General features: G+C 39.1%; 1 protein-coding gene across 4 annotated transcripts in view; it reads right to left on the reverse strand.

Annotated features, from left to right (window-relative positions):
• raf1a (Raf-1 proto-oncogene, serine/threonine kinase a) overlaps positions 1-21,003 on the reverse strand; it is a 56,034-nt gene continuing 35,031 nt past the window's right edge. For 3 of the 4 annotated variants that reach the window (XM_079803127.1, XM_079803129.1, XM_079803130.1), the window contains 6 exons: positions 14,966-15,142; positions 14,821-14,867; positions 11,535-11,653; positions 11,320-11,451; positions 9,378-9,512; positions 4-620 (listed from right to left, as the gene is read on the reverse strand). In XM_079803127.1, the coding sequence (XP_079659253.1) occupies positions 480-620; positions 9,378-9,512; positions 11,320-11,451; positions 11,535-11,653; positions 14,821-14,867; positions 14,966-15,142 (751 nt within the window). In that variant the 3' untranslated portion in view covers positions 4-479. Of the gene's footprint in view, positions 621-9,377; positions 9,513-11,319; positions 11,452-11,534; positions 11,654-14,820; positions 14,868-14,965; positions 15,143-21,003 lie in introns of all 4 variants that reach the window. The other variant, XM_079803128.1, reaches the window with a different exon arrangement.

Genomic DNA, 21,003 nt, shown 5'->3' on the forward strand with positions numbered 1-21,003 from the left:
GATAGAAAGGCATATTTAACTTAATTTTATTAAAATAATTGATTAACAGTATGTACTCTATACATATCAAGAACACCTTCAAAATACTTGACATCACAAAACTGATCTCAAATCGCGTAAGACTAAGTCGCATCTCGAACACCACTCAATGGCAACTCAATACTGACTAAATTACGAAGCTCTTTTTGTGTGTATAATATATAAACATCATCGCTCTTTGAGCACTGAGGGCAACATCTTTTCAGACACATAAAAACGAGAGCTCTGCATCTGTCCCAGGCTTGCACACAGAAAACATCCTTCATTTCTGAGATCATCTGCCCTGCAGAGTTCAGCTCCAGCCCGGACCAAATCCAGCTCTTCAGGGTCAGGCCGGCTGGACTCAGTCACAAACGCTTTAAAGGCCATTGCAGCAGCAGCAGCAGCAGTCCTGGGCATCAGAAGACGGGCATCAGAAGACGGGCATCAGAAGACGGGCATCAGAAGACGGGCATCTTCATGCAGGTGAGTGTGCAGGAGCTGATGTCTTCGCTCTGAGAGGCTCTGTGCAGCGAGGGTTCAGAGGTGCTGCGGTTGATTTTGGGCAGCGAGTGCTGCAGCAGCTCAATGGACGACAGAATCTGTGGACACACATGAGAGAGAGCAATCAGGGGTCCGTTCTTCATACCTCGCTTAAAGGGTTAGTTCACCCCAAAATGTAAATTCTGTCATTAATTCCTCACCCTCATGTGGTTGGACACCCGTCAGACCTCCGTTCATCTTCAGACACAAATGAAGATATTTTAGTGTAAATCTGATGCTCTGAAAGGCCTCCATTGGCTCAATGCACGGTTCACTCTCAAGACCCTTAAAAGACACTAAAGACGTCGTTACAAAGTCCATCTCACTACAGCGGCTCTACAATAACTTTATGAAGACGAGAATAGTTTCTGTGCGCAAAAAAAACCTAAATAACGACTTATATAGTGATGACGATTTCAAAACACGGCCTCATGAAGCTTCGAAGCGTTATGAATCAGTGAGTCGATTCAGCGGTTTGAATCGCCAAATTTCAGCAGTTTGACACGCAATCCGAATCATGAATCGACTCACTGATTCATAACGCTTCGAAGCTTCATGAGGCCGTGTTTTGAAATCGTCATCACTATATAAGTCGTTATTTAGGGGTTTTTTTGCGCACAAAAACTATTCTCGTCTTCATAAAGTTATTGTAGAGCCACTGTAGTGAGATGGACTTTGTAACGACGTCTTTAGTGTCTTTTAAGGGTCTTGAGAGTGAACCGTGCATTGAGCCAATGGAGGCCTTTCAGAGCATCAGATTTACACTAAAATATCTTCATTTGTGTCTGAAGATGAACGGAGGTCTGACGGGTGTCCAACCACATGAGGGAGAGGAATTAATGACACAATTTACATTTTTGGGTGAACTAACCCTTTAAAGCATCTGAGATGATTTGACAGATCCCAGATCTTTTAATCGTGATAACTGATCTCTGGCTAATTTGGTTCTTCAAACGAATTTGCGGATTGGATTTAAATATCTGGATTAAATGATCTAAGATCACTGAGCGCTCTTGTGTTCCCTGAAGAGGGCAGACGCATCGATACTCGAAACCACGATCAGCAATGCAGCGATTGGCTGGCGTCAAGACAGCAACGTAATGACATCATATAATTAAGAAAGCCACCTGGCAAAAAACTTGACAAATTACACACAAAAAAAAAACATGAATATCTGGAGCTTTATAAGGAAACAGCCAAACCACCAAACCAACATAAAAGTTATTGATCAATGATACTTTTTTTTTTTTTTTTTTTTTTACATGATTACCAATTATTTATATTCACGATTTTATACAGTACTTGTACACCCGTTAAATTTTTAATTCAATTTGAAGCAGATTTGTAACGTGACAGTATTCAAGTTTCTTAAGGGTCAAGATCAAATTCTCTGCATCTCCAAGTGGCTGTGTCTATAGTATTATACAACATTATAATATTATATACATTCTCATATACATATACAATTTAAACATTTTATATTATCATTATTTAAAATGATTATTCTTGCCCCTGGTTCAGTGATGAACTCTTGTAATAAAGTAGCAGTGGCTGGGACAGATTTTAAGTATCACCTCAAGATGCAAATCCTGTTTATATGAAATAAGCCGCTCGAGCAGGTTTAAGATTACGGATCTGTTACTATGACAACAAGTCCAGGATGAGCGTTGAAGAACCAATTAATCCAAGATCATGTCAAATCGTCAACAATCAAATCCAGCTAACTGAGTTAGCGAGGTACGAAGAACGGCCCCAGGTGTGTGTTATTCCTGAAACCGCCACAGCTCTCAGACAAAAACAGTTTGTTTTTCTACATTTTTCAGTTACCAACCAGAAGCAAGTGTTCAACAGTGCTGTGGTATAAGCTAGGCTAGGTTTGCATTTAGCAGTGGTGGAAGTAACGAATTACAACTACTCACGTTATTGTAATCAAGTAGATTTTGTGGGTAGGGGTGAGCGGGGCACAACCTAACACGGGGTTAGTTCTATCACACATGGTTTAAAACTTTCCACACATGCCAGCATAACCAAACTTAGTCTGTATGCCACATCAACACTATAGAGAAAAATTGTGCCAAAATTAAAGAAATCTTTGGAAGATATCACTGAACATTTATTTAACCACAGCAAAAGTACATTTCTTACTGGAGTTAAGATTTCATCTCTGTTTTTGTCACTATAAGAACTACGCTATTATATTCTATACTTTTATGAATTATATTGAGAAGCTAGAGAAAGAGGTGATACTGACTGAGAGTCAATGTTCACAAGTTATTATGTTTTTAATTATGCTGTAGAGCTGTATTTAGCAATGTGTTTGTTGTAAAATTACTAATAAAATTAGTATATGTTTAACGATTAAAAAGGCACTATTTTATTTGAAAAAGTTAATACTTGGATTTTATTGACAAAACATTTTAGTTTGTCTTGGATATAAAATTAAGCTGTTATTTGGTCATGTTACATTATGCCCCTCACATGTTACAATGTACCCCACATATGGGGCATGTTGTCACATGTTTATCCATTCTCTCGGGGTAAAGCAAGAAAAAAAATATACACTGTACCCCTTAACTCTCACCCCCTTTTTTGAGAATACACATGAAAATGCACTATCCAAACTTAAAGTTGTAATTCAAGAATGCTTTGGACCTAACTTTGGTCTTGTTTTAAAGCAGACACTTGGCAGATTATTGCTGAAGTGAAAGCAATTCAAAATATGAAAGTATGAAAAAGTTATGGAAGTTTAAATTTACTGTAAATAAAAAATACTGTACTAAATATTTTTTATTTTATATAAAATATATATTTTACAAAAAGCTTTTAATCTAAAATTACTATAAAATCAAAGCCATATGTCTAACCAAGTTGTGTTCCAAATTTGAAGTTGATATCACATAAATTTAAGTTCCCATGAGATTTTGTTTAGGCGCAATACCAAAAACAGCCACCGGGTGTCATTTAAATTCCATTGATTGTTTTTTTTTATGCAAAACGGTTTTCACAGGATGAATTTTGAGTTCGTAAGCTTTCGAATGATACCTAATTTACGAAAAATACTAAAATATATCATACGAAAAAAAAGGCGGTCAAAAAAAGAGTGCCAGGTGTCCCGCCAGCGGGACGGTGACAGTTAAGAGGTTAATGAAACAAAACCATATAATTGTACTAGACATGTGTGAAATTAATGTGGGAAAAAATAAATACTCTGAACCCCAAGTGGATTTACACAAACTGAGAAAGTCAAAAAGCGTTAGGTTGTGCCCCGCTCTCCCTTACTTTTAGGAGTCTGTGATTTTACATGTATTCAAGTAATGTACTTGGCTACCTTTAAAATCACAATCCGTTACTGAATACGTCTACAATTTGAGTAAATATTCAAACCTTTGACTGGCATTTTGGTAGCCAATAAAGATATCTGATGGCATTATTTGTTATTTGGACTGAAAAAAGCGTCCGCTGCAGCAGATTCTGGAGAGCGGATCATAACTTGCTGATTATTCCATTTGAAAAGAGAGTATACGGAACAGATAAAGAGGTATTAGTATAATGTTCAGTTGCATATGTGCATGATACTTAGCCTATATTTTAAAACCAGCCTGTGACACTTGGACATATTGATGATCCCATGTCTCATCGGTTTCTAAAGTAGAAGCGTAAAGTCTGCCGTTGCCATCTTGGCACCGCGTGTCACTCCCGAATAACTGATAATGGGCAAAGAGGCGGGACGTGGGCGGAGCTGAGGTGACCCGATGACTAACAGACAAACACCAATCCACCTGTCACTCAAAGTGGCCACGCCCTTAATTATGCAGGACTTTAAGGCTTTATATAATGTAAACGAATGAGTTATAAAAACATTCACCGCCTCACAGTCGTCATGAAGGGCAACATTAGCTGTACAGACCAAAACCACAATGTGTCCCAGACTGTAAACATGTGTTCTTCTGCTGTAAAGTTGGGCATTTTAACATGAGCTCAATGAGATTCTGCTCCTTCTGGAGCCTGAGTCAGTTTAAGTCACTTCCGCATTGGCTTCAAGAGAAACTGCGGGCGGAGCCGCTTGATGATCATGCTATCATTCATTCTGTGCTATTAAACATTGAAGTGCGATAAGACGGGGAAAAACTAACTCAAATCTGTCCTGGTGCGCTGTCTGATAAGCGTCTCTCTGTGAACAAACACTCGAAAAGTGAGCACAGAATGCCACTTCAGACAGTTCTCTTTCACGCTTGAGCAGACAAAAACACAAGCCAAAATTCCCGTTCTGTCAAGTTATCCTTGCATGTATGTGAAGTTGCCCCCCACCCAACGCAAAACGTCGACAAAATAGTCTCAATCGTTTGTGCTGGTTTGTGCCGTAAACATTTCCGTTTGTGCTGCTTTGGTTTTTAAGATATTAAAATAATATTTATAGGTCATTCTGAGGTCACTCAGCCACCCACATGCTCCAAATTCATCCAAAATAGTCTCAATCGTTTGTGCTTCGTTTGTGCTGGTTTGTGCCGGTAACATTTTTGTTTGTGCTGCTTCCGTTTTTAAAATATTATACTTTGAATTATGTGTGACGGTGTCACTCAGCCCCCCACATGCTCCAAATTCACCACAAATAGTCTCAATCGTTTGTGCTGGTAAAATATTTGTTTGTGATCGAACAAACTCTGGTTATTTTCCTCCTTCTTGGTGACAAGCGCGTCAGAAATGGAAAGTTGTGCAGCATCTCAATCCATGTCATTCCTTCACTTAATTAAAAAAAAACTAGCTACTTATTTCTCTGTCTAACAAAACCAAAACGAAAATAAATAAATAAATAGAAATAAAGACATTTTCTTTTAGGCCTAATATGATTTTCTACTTAAAAAAAACTAAACAAAAACAAGACAAATGAGAAACGGGTTGACATTTGTTTTTTAGTTTTGTATAAGAAACGTAAAAACGAGACTTAAGAGGTTTTTCCGTTTCTTCGGTTCATGGGTAGCCTAAAACATTTTTATGCTTTATTTTTATGCCTATAGTATTTGTTTCGAATGTGGGCGGCCCTGAAACGTTCCTTTTATCTTTATATGATCTAAAACATTGAGGAAAATGTATTCATTTTTATTTATTTTATTCTCAAAAAACCTTTTAAGAAAAAACATCCGATATGCAACATGTCACTATTATACGCAGCATTGATTTAATAATGACATAATTTGTATTTAATAAACCCAACCCCATAAAAAAATAATAATAATTATATATATATATTTATAAATATATTTAAAAAACGGAAGCAGCACAAACGGAAATGTTACCAGCACAAACGATTGAGATTATTTGGGCTGAATTTGGAGCATGTGGGTGGCTGCGTGACCTCAGAATGACCTATAAATATTCTTTTAATATCTTAAACAAACATTTTTACGGCACAAACCAGCACAAATGATTGAGACTATTTGGTCGGCGTTTTGGGTTGGGTGGGGGGCAACTTCACGCAGGTATCCTAGGTAGCTCTTTCTTAAATGAGTTTTTTTGTGCATTTTAGCAGGGCAGGTAAAAATCTGAACCGTCCCGCCTGGAAAAAAACACTTAGTGTTGAACCCTGATATATTAAAGGCACAGCTAAATGTGACATTTATTACAATGGGTCTATGTTGAGATTGTTTTAAGTTCACTTAAAATTAAATGTTATATTTTTAAAGCCTATTAAATTTTAAAATAAATAGCTTTCAATTACACTGTAATGTTGAATGGCTATAATGTTGAATGGCTAAAATTGTGGAAAAACATCCATGTAATACAGACATCAGTATTGGAATCAGTGAAACTGGCCTTCTTTATTAGTGCTTAGTAAGCCCTGAAGGCATTTTTAGAGTAGTTTTTTCTGAGTGACACTCAAAAGTAAAGAATCATAACTTCAAAACTATAGCAAGGATAGTCAAAAGGTAGGTATGGTGTGATAGAAAACGTCAATAAATAAAAATCACTACATTTGGACATTCTCATGCCGTAATCAAAAGTTGCAGCGTTTGGAATCAAGGTAGTCTTTTGTTTAGCCCTTGACACCCCTAATGGGCATCTGTAAAACTGCTCCTCCATGAGGAATGGATTCAATGGATTGCTGATTATGGACTCTTTTCCACTGTAAATAATGATGTGCCATGTTCTACGATCTGAGCTTGTTTCATGAAGTTATGAGTGAAAACGGCACATGCAATCTACAGAACGTATATATGTTTTTAGTCAGCGCCTGTGGAGTTTTGTGTGTCGTAACTCCGTCAGGAACATCTTGTGATCAACAAAATGGATTATGTTTATTTTGGACTCATTTTAATTGTGAGAATCTGCTGGAAATAATGATGTTTTAATAATAATTATGTATGAATGTACAGTGCATCCGGGAAGTATTCACAGCACTTCACTTTTTCCACATTTTGTTATGTTACAGCCAAAATTGATTAAATGTATTATTTTACTCAAAATTCTACAAACAATACCCCATAATGACAACGTGACAGAAGTTTTAAATCTTTGCAAATGTATTAAAAATAAAAAACAAATAAAATCACATGTACATGAGTATTCACAGCCTTTGCCATGACACTCAAAATTGAGCTCAGGTGCTCCTGTTTCCACTGATCATCCTTGAGATGTTTCTACAACTTGATTGGAGTCCACCTGTGGTAACTTCAGCTGATTGGACATGATTTGGAAAGGCACACGCCTGTCTATATAAGGTCCCTCAGTTAACAGTGCATGTCAGAGCACAAACCAGGCCATGAAGTTCAAGGAATTGTCTGTAGATCTCCGAGACAGGATTGTATCGAGGCACAGATCTGGGGAAGAGTACAGATTTCTGCAGCATTGAAGGTCCCAGTGAGCACAGTGGCCTCCATCATCCATAGATGGAAGAAGTTTGGAACCAGCAGGACTCTTCCTAGAGCTGGCCGCATGACAGCACATGAGAGCCCGCCTAGAGATTGCCAAAAGGCACCTGAAGGACTCTCAGACCACGAGAAACACAATTCTCTGGTCTGACGAAACAAAGATTGAATGGTGGTGGCAGCATCATGATGTGGGGATGTTTTTCAGCGGCAGGAACTAGGAGACTAGTCAGGATCGAGGGAAAGATGGATGCAGCAATGTACAGAGACATCCCTAATGAAAACCTTCTCCAGAGTGCTCTGGACCTCAGACTGGGGCGAAGGTTCATCTTCCAACAATGACCCTAAGCACACAGCCGAGATAACAAAGGTGTGGTTATGGGACAACTCTGTGAATGTCCTTGAGTGGCCAGAGAGCCCAGACTTGAAGCCGATTGAACATCTCTGGAGAGATCTGAAAATGGCTGTGCACCGACGCTCCCCATCCAACCTGATGGAGCTTGAGAGGTTCTGCAAAGAAGAATGGGCGAAACTGCCCAAAAATAGCTGTGCCAAGCTTGTAGCATCAAACTCAAAACCACTTGAGGCTGTAATTGGTGCCAAAGGTGCTTCAACAAAGTATTGAGCAAAGGCTGTGAATACTTATGCACATGTGATTTTTTTTTATTTTTTTTTATATAAATTTGCAAAGATTTCAAACAAATTTCTTTAACGTTGTCATTATGGGGTATTGTTTGTATAATTTAGGAAACATTTTAATTGAATCCATTTTGGAATAAGGCTGTAACAACAAAATATGGAAAAAGTGAAGCGCTGTGAATACTTTCCGGATGCACTGTATTTGGGGATGGGGGGGTTCAGTAGCTTCATGTGGGGGTGCAGGACAATACAAAGGTGTTGTAAATCACCGCTCTTTCATACGGAGAGTTTCGGCTACCTGCATGTTTAAAACTTAAGGGTTTTTATGCCAGGGTCTGCTCTGCGTACAGTCTCACAGTTATAAAATGTCATTCTGTATTTCTCATTTTACATCAAATTGCATAAGGAAAATAATCACTGAACACTATATGCAAATCTGCAATAATTCAATAGCATTGTTGTTTTGTTTTTATTTTTATGTTTTCAATTTTCATCTGAATTTCAGTTTTAGTGTTCCTACATTTTTTGCTAGCTTTTATATTTTATTTTATGAAAATTGAATAAAGATTAGATAAAGTTTTGGTGCTACTTATTAACTGAGGTAGTTACTAAAACACCTGATATATTATTTTAACTGATCTTTTTTTTTGTACATATGAAATGCAACAAGCTCACATCATTACTGAGATAAATGTATTTCTAATCACTGCCGATTAGGAACAAAACAGTTTTAAGTAACTCTAGAGGCTTTTTAATGCTACTAAAAGTATCCAGCCAGCACTGATTTGTTTAACGCACATATCTTATTTTGAAATGTGATGTTTTTCTTCTGATTCTATACAGTTAGCACTGTCAATCATCTTCATTTAGTGGAACAATCCTTAACACTGTGTAGTGTGTACATAGCAGCAAGAAAAATAAAGGCTTTACTTGAATAGTAAATGGATTATATAGTAGATGAAAAAACTTCCATTTTAAAATCACTGAAGTTGTCAATCACTACTCTCTTGTGAAAACTCCAGTTATAATACCTGAAGCTGACTACACTGCACAATGAATCTCTTATTTGCATCAGTTCTGCACTTAGTTCACAATACAAGCATAATCCATAGTCGTGTAAATGAATGGCCATAACGCATTAAGAGTTTTCACTGTAATTTCCTGTTATCACTGTAAAGCTTTGAAACGACCTGCATTGTAAAAAGCGCTATATAGGTAAAAGTCTTGACTTAAAGTGGCTGATCAAACTGAATGGACCATATATACGGATGCTGTGATAGCGTCATATTCCTATAGGTCAAAAAGCAAACATACCTGAGGGAAAAGAGGCCTCTCGTCCTTGGACTTCTTGATGCAGTCAGCCACCAGTCTCTTCATGGCTTTAGGACATCTCTTATAGAGCTTACTGAGGTCTGGAGACAGGTATCCCCGACCTACCATGAAAATGATCTGCATAAAACGGTAAATAACACAGGAAACCACTGTAAATAAATGCCTTCAACGATTCAGTTCTTAAAACACGACAGCACAGCATTGCACGACGCAGCCATTTATTGACTTCATTAAATAAGTTAATTGTCTGTCATAGACTGAACATAACGTTCCAGGTCACATTTTGACAAACAAAAATAATAATAAACTTATAATATTAGATCTTGCATAAAGACAAGTCTATATTTGAAATCATTGTTGATGTTTTTCACTGTGACATGATTTTAATGACAACTAAGCACACACACCTCCATTATTTATTATTACATACAATTGTCATGTACAGCTAAGTATACTTCATGGCAGTATGAATTTATACTGATTTAAATGAAAAGAAAAAACAATTGTCTAGACAGGGATTACTTTAATTACTGTCATGGGAACGAGGACTTTACTTAAAGGGTTAGTTCACCCAAAAATATAAATTCTGTCATTAATTCCTCACCCTCATGTGGTTGGACACCCGTCAGACCTCCGTTCATCTTCAGACACAAATGAAGATATTTTAGTGTAAATCTGATGCTCTGAAAGGCCTCCATTGGCTCAATGCACTTTACACTCTCAAGACCCTTAAAAGACACTAAAGACGTCGTTACAAAGTCCATCTCACTACAGCGGCTCTACAATAACTTTATGAAGCGGCGACAATAGTTTTTGTGCGCAAAAACCCCTAAATAACGACTTATATAGTGATGACGATTTCAAAACACGGCCTCATGAAGCTTCGAAGCGTTATGAATCAGTGAGTCGAATCAGCGGTTTGAATCGCCAAATTTCAGCAGTTTGACACGCAATCCAAATCATGAATCGACTCACTGATTCATAACGCTTCGAAGCTTCATGAGGCCGTGTTTTGAAATCGTCATCACTATATAAGTCGTTATTTAGGGTTTTTTTGCGCACAAAAACTATTCTCGTCTTCATAAAGTTATTGTAGAGCCGCTGTAGTGAGATGGACTTTGTAACGACGTCTTTAGTGTCTTTTAAGGGTCTTGAGAGTGAACCGTGCATTGAGCCAATGGAGGCCTTTCAGAGCATCAGATTTACACTAAAATATCTTCATTTGTGTCTGAAGATGAACGGAGGTCTGACGGGTGTCCAACCACATGAGGGTGAGGAATTAATGACAGAATTTACATTTTTGGGTGAACTAACCCTTTAACTGTTAAGAAAAATTGTACCTGGATATTTTTTTTTTTAAATTCACCCAACTACTGAGACTGAATGAATGTGCGCTCTCTGTCAGGGCTGAACTAACACACACACACACACGCACGCACGCACGAAGGCACGCACACACACACACACACACACACACACACACACACACACACACACACACACACACACACACACACACACACACACACACACACACACACACACACACACACACACACACACACACACACACACACACACACACACACACAGGGGTTAGAGAGTGAGCCCAGTGCGTGCTCTACAGTCTCTGGGGCCCTGATTAGTTTACACATCTAAATTTAGTCCAGCGGCTCTGCAGAACACGCCTGGGGTCAGACTGAGAGAGATCCTGCGTGCATGTTCACAAACGCATGCACAGTCATGCTGGATAAACCATTAGTTTCTGAAAGGCATTTTGCTGGAGTGTTGTCCTTTATCCTCGCATATAAACGTAATATATTTCAAGTTTTTTCATGACTGCCCGTTCTACTATTGAAAAACAACATTAATAACATGGGTAACCCGAGTTGTTGTTGCAGCTCTTCGGGCTTGTATGTGTTACCTGATCTCGGTTGGCTATCAGTGAGTAGGGCAGCTCCCCTGTCATTAATTCAAACAGCACAATGCCATAAGAATACACGTCCGATTGGAAACTATAAGGGTTGTTGTCCTGCATTCGGATCACCTCGGGTGCCTGACGGGTGAACAGCATAAATGTGGGTAAAGGGTCAGATGAATGAAGCAGGCAGAATCTGAGATGTTGAGCACAGCACTGACCATCCATAAAATAGATCCCGAAGGCTGTTCCACCTGTTGAGAACCGCTCCATCTGGCCTTCACAGTGGCCAGGCCGAAATCTCCAATCTTCACTGTCAGGCCTTCATGTAAGAAGATGTCTGTGCTCGAGTTAAAGTCAAAGTCTAGCATCTTTTAAAACGCTTTTCTACTCCGCGGCTACCGTTTTATGCAAGCATGATATTAGCTATTAGAATCATTTTAGATATATAAAGCTGAAGAAAAGTACGGGTTCGGGCCAGGACTTTCTGTGGGTCAGTAATGTGTTGTATATATGGACCTTGCTTTGTCCACATGGGCTCTTTCATTTTGGAACAGATTTTGTTGCATAGAATTCATTACACGCATTAAGATTTGTGCTCACTGGAATTACTGGATGATGATGATGATGATGATGTTCCTCTAAACACGCTTTAATATACGTATATAAATCAGGGAGGTGTGCTCTTGAGAATGCCTGTCTGTCCATCAGCGACACTGCTGTGAGGGTAAGATGGGTCAAGTACAGGGTTTCTGCAGGACTTTTTAAGACCAAATATGTCAATATGTTCTCTATATGTAAATGTCTAGGAACACAATGAGTTTTATTAGTGACACTTCAAAGTTTGAATTCCATTACTTTTTTAATTAATTTGACAAAAAAAGAGATTAAAGTTTGAGATATTAAATCTTGTGAAAGTGATTTTATGACTAAAACAAGAACAAATATCTGCCAATGAGTTCATAAACATAAACTTAATTCAAAAGCAAGTCATTTTCATACCCAATGACAGATATTTGTTGTTGTTTTAAGCATAAACTCATTTAATTTTGTTAAATTTCTCAGAAAACAAGACTTCATTTCTTCATCTGCATGTTATTAAATGTATCTTGATCTAAGGATGTTGCGAATTTGTGCTGGAAAACAAAAATCCTGAGGAAGAACATCATTTTCTGCAGTGCATGTGATTTAATTTAAGACCCTATGAAATCTGTTTTATTTATTTTTATTTTTATGGACTCTGCTTTAATGGTTAAATTAAATGTTACTGACTTTCGTTCATGTTCAGAAAACAAATGAAGATATTTTTTATGAAATGGGAAGATTTCTGTCCCTCCATTGACAGTCTAAGCAACTCTAACGCTTCAAAAAGTTCATAAAGAGATCATAAAACTAATCCATATGAATCCAGCGGATTATTCCACATACTCAATGGCTTTATATGATGAAGGAAAGCCTTACAGGTTTGGAGTGATATTGGGGCGAGTAAATCATGACAGGATTTTAATCTTTGGGTGAACTAACACTTTTACTGTACTCACCTGCTTTTGATTTATTAATTCAAAATTTGACCAATTCTGTGTCATTCTGCATTATACAGTAAATTTCATTTTTACGAATGGATTCTGCAATTTTGTCTATATGTTCTGCCCCAATTTAATGCCATGATAATGAATTTAAGACTTTCTGCTCAAATTTAAGAAATTTTTAAGGCCTTAAATTGTGGAAGACTTTTTAAGACCCGTGAAAACCCGTAAGTAAGGCGGTCCGACGTTCTTTTGTCCCTTGATGTAGACAAACCGTACTTCCAAAAACTGAGCATACCCTTTGTAAAAAATCTAACTATTAGAAATGCATGGCTGGAGTTTAATTGTACGCAAGCGGCATCAAAAAACACTTTCACATTTATTAATTTGCCTATCTAATGTGTATAATATAATGATTCATTCTTTATCATTATTTGCCTTCAAATTTGACATTTGTTTTTTTTACTTTAAAAGGTACACTATGTAACTTTTTTCTGTTCAAAATTAACTATTTAAATAACGAGTAAATGCATCATCAGTAATTCTTCTAAAATGTGTTTTTGTCTTACCCTTATTCACTATGGTAATCCTATTCTTAGTGTTTATATTTTAGGTTTTCGTGAGAAATTGTGCACATACGTCTCGTCATATCCATAAAGAGAAAAAAAAGTTGCTCCGGCTGCTTTGACGCGTGTCTGGCATTGGAGTGGCAGGGGTTAGTTGTCAAAACGAGTGAGAGAAGTTGACAAGGAGCCGCTAAATCTCCAACCTCCGGGAAAACACCCGTTTTAAACAAATGCAACAGAGGAGAGTCTCCTGGAGAAAACACAACGAGACAGAGCTTGTAATAAAACAAGAATCAACATTGGCTAGGCTTTTTGTAGATGGCTGTGGGATTTAAAAACGTTTTTATTACTCAACAGGTGAGTAGGGTGTTTTATTGAACAGATAAATTGCCATATGTAGCTCTCTAAAAGAGTTAATTGTAAAGCATTATCTATTGTGAAGGGTCATTTCCTTATGGTTGTTGTAGCGCAGTGCTGGAATTTATTTTCAAGGAAGTACCGTGTCTATCGTATCTCTTAGGCTAGTAGTGAATGATTTATAAGCAGTAGGATAACCATATCCATCTGCAAAGACACACAGAGTGTAGTTTCATTTTGTTAACCGCTTGAGGGCCAAACGTTAAATACTGTACATACTTTGCGTTACAACCAGGGTTCAAAATTAACATCCAACAACCAGTCAAGAGCGGTAACAGGCAACATTCAGTTTATGCCACTAATATCACAATCAAACTGCATAATACACCTAAATATATTCAAATGTAAGCAGTGATTTTGATAATCAGGTTTATTCTGATATTTTTGGTTTTTGCTTCTGAATGGTCAGTAAAAAATGTAGTAGTCAAAAGTGGCTTTTGTTTGAAAAAGTTAATTTCAAATCCTGGTTAACATTGCAGCTTGACACTTGACAGTTCATGGTATCGGGGTGCATTGATGCAAGTCATGTGAAATATTCAATTTCATGAACATTGCAAAAACCTGGGACTTCCTTTATAGACACTACAAGCCAAAAATGTGTGAAGCCAGGCAATCAAAGCATGTGATTTTGGAAAGTGTTTACCATTTTTTTGCAATATGTATCAGATGCTCCAATGAGTAGTCAGTGGACAAGAGACTAAATGCTGTAGCTGTGCCTGTAGCTAAATAGCTAAAACTATCAGGTAACACCCTATTTTAGGCTTCAATTCTCGCTATTAACTAGTTGCTTATTAGCATGCATACTACTAGGATATTGGCTGTTTATTAATACGTATAAAGCACATATTAATGCATTTTTCTACATCTCCATAACCTTATTCTACATCCCTTAATCCTACCCAATACCTAAACTTAAACGCTACAAAAACTACCTTACTAACTATTAATAAGCAGTAAATTAAGAGTTTATTGAGCCAAAAGCTCATAAAAAAGGATACTGTTTGATTTCATGTCACGGTGGATGATGTTTTTTGCGTGTAGATAGCTGTGAGGGAAAAAACACATGATAAATAATTGTTCGGACATTCACAATGAAGTTATACACATTCCAGCAAGACAAATCCAATCAATCACAGAACTCACTCCATGCCCTGAGCAGTCTGTCTAGCGATATCTATCAGTTGAAACATCTGGAAGTTGGTCTCTTGCACATGGAGGTGTTTATAGAGACTGCTGCCTTCACACCACTGCGTTACAATCGCAAGATTGTCTTTTGTCATGTAGCCCATGAACAATAGGATGTTGACATGTCTGGTTTTCCTGTTGGCAGCAAAAAGACAACAGGACACAAAAATTCAGATGCATCAAACGCCAACATGCTACTTATGCATTGCAATAGGGGTGAGCGCAGGGGCGTCGGAAGCAACAAAAAAATGTGGGTGGGTCTTTGCTAAACGTATAGTTCGGAAAGACAAAATTACGGAAATCGCCATGTCACTGAAAGCGGCAGTAGTGTAGGGGTAAGACGCACGGCATCTAGTTTTGACACAAATTGAGTCAAATTGAGTTAGAGACGATAAAAGTGAGTGGGTCCAATATCATTGATCGTAAAAAGTGGGTGGGTCTTGTCCTATCCACATACAATGTTTCCGACACCCATGGGATGACCAAAATCTGAAATCATGTACTTGTGGCCTTTGCATGTTTTTCCCCAATGTGGTTTCTCCATGTAAATGTGTGAACACTGCAGTCATGCTTCTTAGAATTTAAATACATTTGTTGTGCTTCACACAATAGATCAGATCAGTCTGCTCTTGTACACTTTAATTTGGAAATGGTTCGTCTTGAATCAATCTTTAAATATACCTATGCTTATAGATTATTACAATATACACATTTGCTAAATATAAATGTGCAAAGCCTAAAAACAGCTTTTAATGATCAACCACAAACTACTGGTCAGGAAATTAGAAAGAATTAAGGAAATGCTCTCCTTGAGACCTTATGTGCCACCATTTGCTTGTAAACGTAAACTGTTCAGGGCAACGCTGAATAGGTTAGAAGACCCCCTCCTCCCTTCCTTAGTTACTGTTGCTACATCTGACAAGGTTTCATACTTTTATGTTTACATGCACACTCATAATGCGATTATAATGGGTTTTGTCAACATTGCGATTAATTGTGGTGCCACGAGTAACACCCTGTACTTGCACAGGGAGATCCTGTGCAACATCTCAAATAACAGAGGGATAAGTGTAACCGCATAGACCAGGCAGTTCGGCCATTCACGCTTCTGTCTTCTGCGAACCATAATGCTGCGTTCACACCAAACGCGAATAGAGCGTCAAAATCGCGTCCGCGGCGAATTAGACGCGCGTAGGAATCTAGCGTTGGAAGTGAAATTGACACGCGTTCAAGGCACTCCAGGAGAAATATGTCATAAAACACCACTCTGCCTCTTTTCATTTTCATTAAACATATATATTAAACATTAATAGCCACACAAATGTGGTCCAGGAAACTCCTACATTATCTTCACTGCATGTAAATATCCTTAAAATATAAAGTTATGAAACTTCTCTTTGCCTTCAGTCAAAACGATTTGGCAGACAACAAATTATAGATTCATGAGAGCAAAGATCGCCCGTTAGATCCACACAAGATGAACCACTACAGGACATCAGAGCCAGCGGCAGACGCCAGAAGGACTGGCCGAGGAAAGGCTGCTCTCGCTGGGGTTATGAGTGCTGAGCGCCGGTGATCGCCTGGATCTCACAACTCCAAAAACACAAGATTATTTTTTTAAATAGGCGCTCTCTCTATAAATAAACCACAGATTTGAGCTTAAAACAACAACATTCTCACCTGAAAAAGTCTTAAAACTACATTTTGTGACACAATAGTTCTATTTTTAAATTATGCAGGGTTTCTCATCACGTCACTTCACCACGTGACCGCAGCGAGCAGGCTCCTGATCGGTTAACGCGACCCGAATTGACGCCAAAGACACTCAATTCGCGCCATTCGCGCGAACTGGACGCACGAATGAGGCGGATTCGCGTCCTTCGCGCCGCGGGACCTCCAGATGTGCGTCAACGCGCCTTTCCATTGACTTAACATTGAAATCACTCACGCCAGACGCTCTATTCGCGTTTGGTGTGAACGCAGCATTAGCAACAGTGAGTTGTCATCGCTGAAGCAAAAATATCCACCTCTGCTCTTCCAAACCGTAGCAAGATCTCCTGATCTCCTGCACTACATCTGGATGAAGCCTCCATTCTCCAAGATATAAAAGATCCCTAGAAATAGCATCCGCTGTGGTTGCATGCTACCCTCAGTGAAGCTAGTCATGGCTGACACCATGTCAGGATCTCGTGAGTAAGCTGTAGAGACCTGCTGGATGTGGATGTGATTGAGGTGAAGTCGGAACAATTGAGAACATAGCAGCCTGCCAGGACTGGTAAGAAATACCATGAACACTGCATGGAGGTTCAGCAGCATGAAATGTTATGCATAAACTAATTTAGTTCTGCTGTAAAGAAGACAATAGTGTCATTATTCAGTTGAAATCAGTTCAGTGTTGATTCAGTTCAGTTCAAGAACTGTGTCAAGTTAATCAGTTATGGAATCAATTATGAGTTCAGCTCAGCTATAAGCAGCTCTGCAGAAAACGGTGATGTACTCGTCCAGCTCACTTCAGTTCTTATACAACAGCGTCAGTGCAGTCAGATCAATAATTGTTGAATATTTAGTGTACCCAACTAAGCAAGTCAGAGGCAAGAACCCCAACTCCATCAGGGGACAGAATGGAGAAAAATACCTTGGAAGAAAAGGCTGTTCTCGGTGGGGTTATGAGCGCTGAGCGCCGGTGATCGCCTGGATCTCACAACTCCAAAAACACAAGATTATTTTTTTAAATAGGCGCTCTCTCTATAAATAAACAGCATCTCTATAAATAAAAAAGCAGAAGGTTGCTGGTTCTATCCCAGCGGTCACCACCAGTGTGTCCTTGAGCAAGGCACTTTACTCCACGTTGCTCCAGAGGGATTGTCCCTGTAATAAGGGCACTGTAAGTCGCTTTGGATAAAAGCGTCTGCCAAAAAAAAAAAAAAAAAAAAAAAAAAAAAGAAACCAGGCCAGTTCTCCTCTGGCCAATGAACAAATAGTGTGTGATTATGATTCATGCTCATCACATGTCAGAATTCAGTTTGTGTAATTATCATTCAGAATATTTCATCCAGTTCCTTTTGCTTGAAGATTGGGATATATCACACCGGCATTCGAAGGGAGGAGGAGGAGGAGTTGAAGCTGGCCATAGGGTCAGAGGGCTTGTCTAGTACTTGTAGTCTTTGCTGAGAAACTGTGCCGATGTCTGTCTAGTTAACGAGCTCTTCACAGGGGGATTGTCTCCAGGGCTTGTCTAGCTGTTGTGTCGTTGACATTCAGAGCTGTGCTTTGGCCATCTTTGGGTGAAGGTCCACAATCTGTTCTGGACCAGATCTGTGTCCACTACACTACCAGATCCGGCTAACTATGGTAACCTCGTGATAAGGATGAAACTGAGAGACCAATATAAGCGTAAATGTCATTTATCTTATGAAGTAACAAGTACATTGGGTATTATGGCCATGGGGGAGTCCTCCTGGCCACTGTCGACGAGGTGGCTGAAAAGCTCAAGCATCTTCAGTAGCATGAGGTGCTTGAGGGAAGCAGACACACTCTGTCAGTTTAAATCTAGACTAAAAACACATCTCTTTACTATGGCATACACATAAAACATTTTTAATTTATATTATTCAAATCAGTTAAATGATTGTTAGGCTACATTAACTAGGTCAGCCGGAACCGGGAACACTTCCCATAACACCTGATGTACTCGTTATATCATAAAAAGAATGGCATCTACGCTAATGTTAGTGTCTCTGTTTATCCCGAGGTTTACTGCAGTCAGCCGGATCCAGGCCGTATCCAGATCAGATGGTGGACCTGCGTCTAGACATGACCAACGCATCTCTGAAGTGTCTGCAGAGACTACCCCTGAAATTGCCTCATCAACATGGCATCCTCAATAAACCCGTCTCCGGCGTGAAGACTCCGATCTTTCGAATATTCCTATCTAATAATTGCCTCATCAACACAGCATCCTCAATAAACTCGTCTCCAGCGTGATGACTCCGATCTTTTGAATATTCCTATCTAATAATTGCCTCCCCGACACGGCATCCTCAATAAACCCGTCTCCAGCGTGATGACTCCGATCTTTCGAATATTCCTATCTAATAATTGCCTCATCGACACGACATCCTCAATAAACCATCTCCGGTGTGATGACTCCGATCTTTCAAATATTCCTATCTAATAATTGCCTCATCGACACGGCATTCTCAATAAACCCGTCTCCAGCGTGATGACTCCGATCTTTCGAATATTTCTGTCTAATAATTGCCTCATCGACACGGCATCCTCAATAAACCCGTCTCCAGCGTGATCACTCCGATCTTTCGAATATTCCTATCTAATAATTGCCTCATCGTCACAGCATCCTCAATAAACCCGTCTCCGGCATGATGACTCCGATCTTTAGAATATTTCTATCTAATAATTGCCTCACCGACACGGCATCCTCAATAAACCCGTCTCCAGCATGATGACTCCGATCTTTAGAATATTTCTATCTAATAATTGCCTCACCGACACGGCATCCTCAATAAACCCATCTCCGGCGTGATGACGCCGATCTTTTGAATATTCCTATCTAATAATTGCCTCACCGACATGGCATCCTCAATAAACCCGTCTCCGGTGTGATCACTCCGATCTTTCGAATATTCCTATCTAATAATTACCTCATCGACACGGCATCCTCAATAAACCCGTCTCCGGTGTGATGACTCCGATCTTGCGAATATTCCTATCTAATAATTGCCTCATCGACACGGCATCCTCAATAAACCCGTCTCCGGCGTGATGACTCCGATCTTTCGAATATTTCTATCTAATAATTGCCTCATCGACACGGCATCCTCAATAAACCCGTCTCCGAAGTGATGACTTCGATCTTTCGAATATTCCTATCTAATAATTGCCTCATCGACACAGCATCCTCAATAAACCCGTCTCCAGCGTGATGACTCCGATCTTTCGAATATTTCTATCTAATAATTGCCTCATCGACACAGCATCCTCAATAAACCCGTCTCCGAAGTGATGACTTCGATCTTTCGAATATTCCTATCTAATAATTGCCTCATCGACACAGCATCCTCAATAAACCCGTCTCCAGCGTGATCACTCCGATCTTTCGAATATTCCTATCTAATAATTGCCTCATCGACACAGCATCCTCAATAAACCTGTCTCCGGCGTGATGACTCCGATCTTTTGAATATTCCTATCTAATAATTGCCTCATCGACACAGCATCCTCAATAAACCCGTCTCCGAAGTGATGACTTCGATCTTGCGAATATTCCTATCTAATAATTGCCTCATCGACACGGCATCCTCAATAAACCCGTCTCCAGCGTGATGACTCCGATCTTTCGAATTTTTCTATCTAATAATTGCCTCATCGACACAGCATCCTCAATAAACCCGTCTCCGAAGTGATGACTTCGATCTTTCGAATATTCCTATCTAATAATTGCCTCATCGACACAGCATCCTCAATAAACCCGTCTCCAGCATGATGACTCCGATCTTTCGAATATTCCTATCTAATAATTGCCTCATCGACACAGCATCCTCAATAAACCCGTCTCCGGCGTGATGACTTCGATCTTTCGAATATTCCTATCTAATAATTGCCTCATCGACACGGCATCCTCAATAAACCCGTCTCCGAAGTGATGACTCCGATCTTTTGAATATTCCTATCTAATAATTGCCTCATCGACACAGCATCCTCAATAAACCCGTCTCCGAAGTGATGACTTCGATCTTTCGAATATTTCTATCTAATAATTGCCTCATCGACACAGCATCCTCAATAAACCCGTCTCCGGCGTGATGACTCCGATCTTGCGAATATTCCTATCTAATAATTGCCTCATCGACACGGCATCCTCAATAAACCCGTCTCCGAAGTGATGACTCCGATCTTTTGAATATTCCTATCTAATAATTGCCTCATCGACACAGCATCCTCAATAAACCCGTCTCCGAAGTGATGACTTCGATCTT

This window comes from Gobio gobio, assembly GCF_949357685.1.
Source record: "Gobio gobio genome assembly, chromosome: 21".
Classification (NCBI taxonomy): Eukaryota; Metazoa; Chordata; class Actinopteri; order Cypriniformes; family Gobionidae; genus Gobio; species Gobio gobio.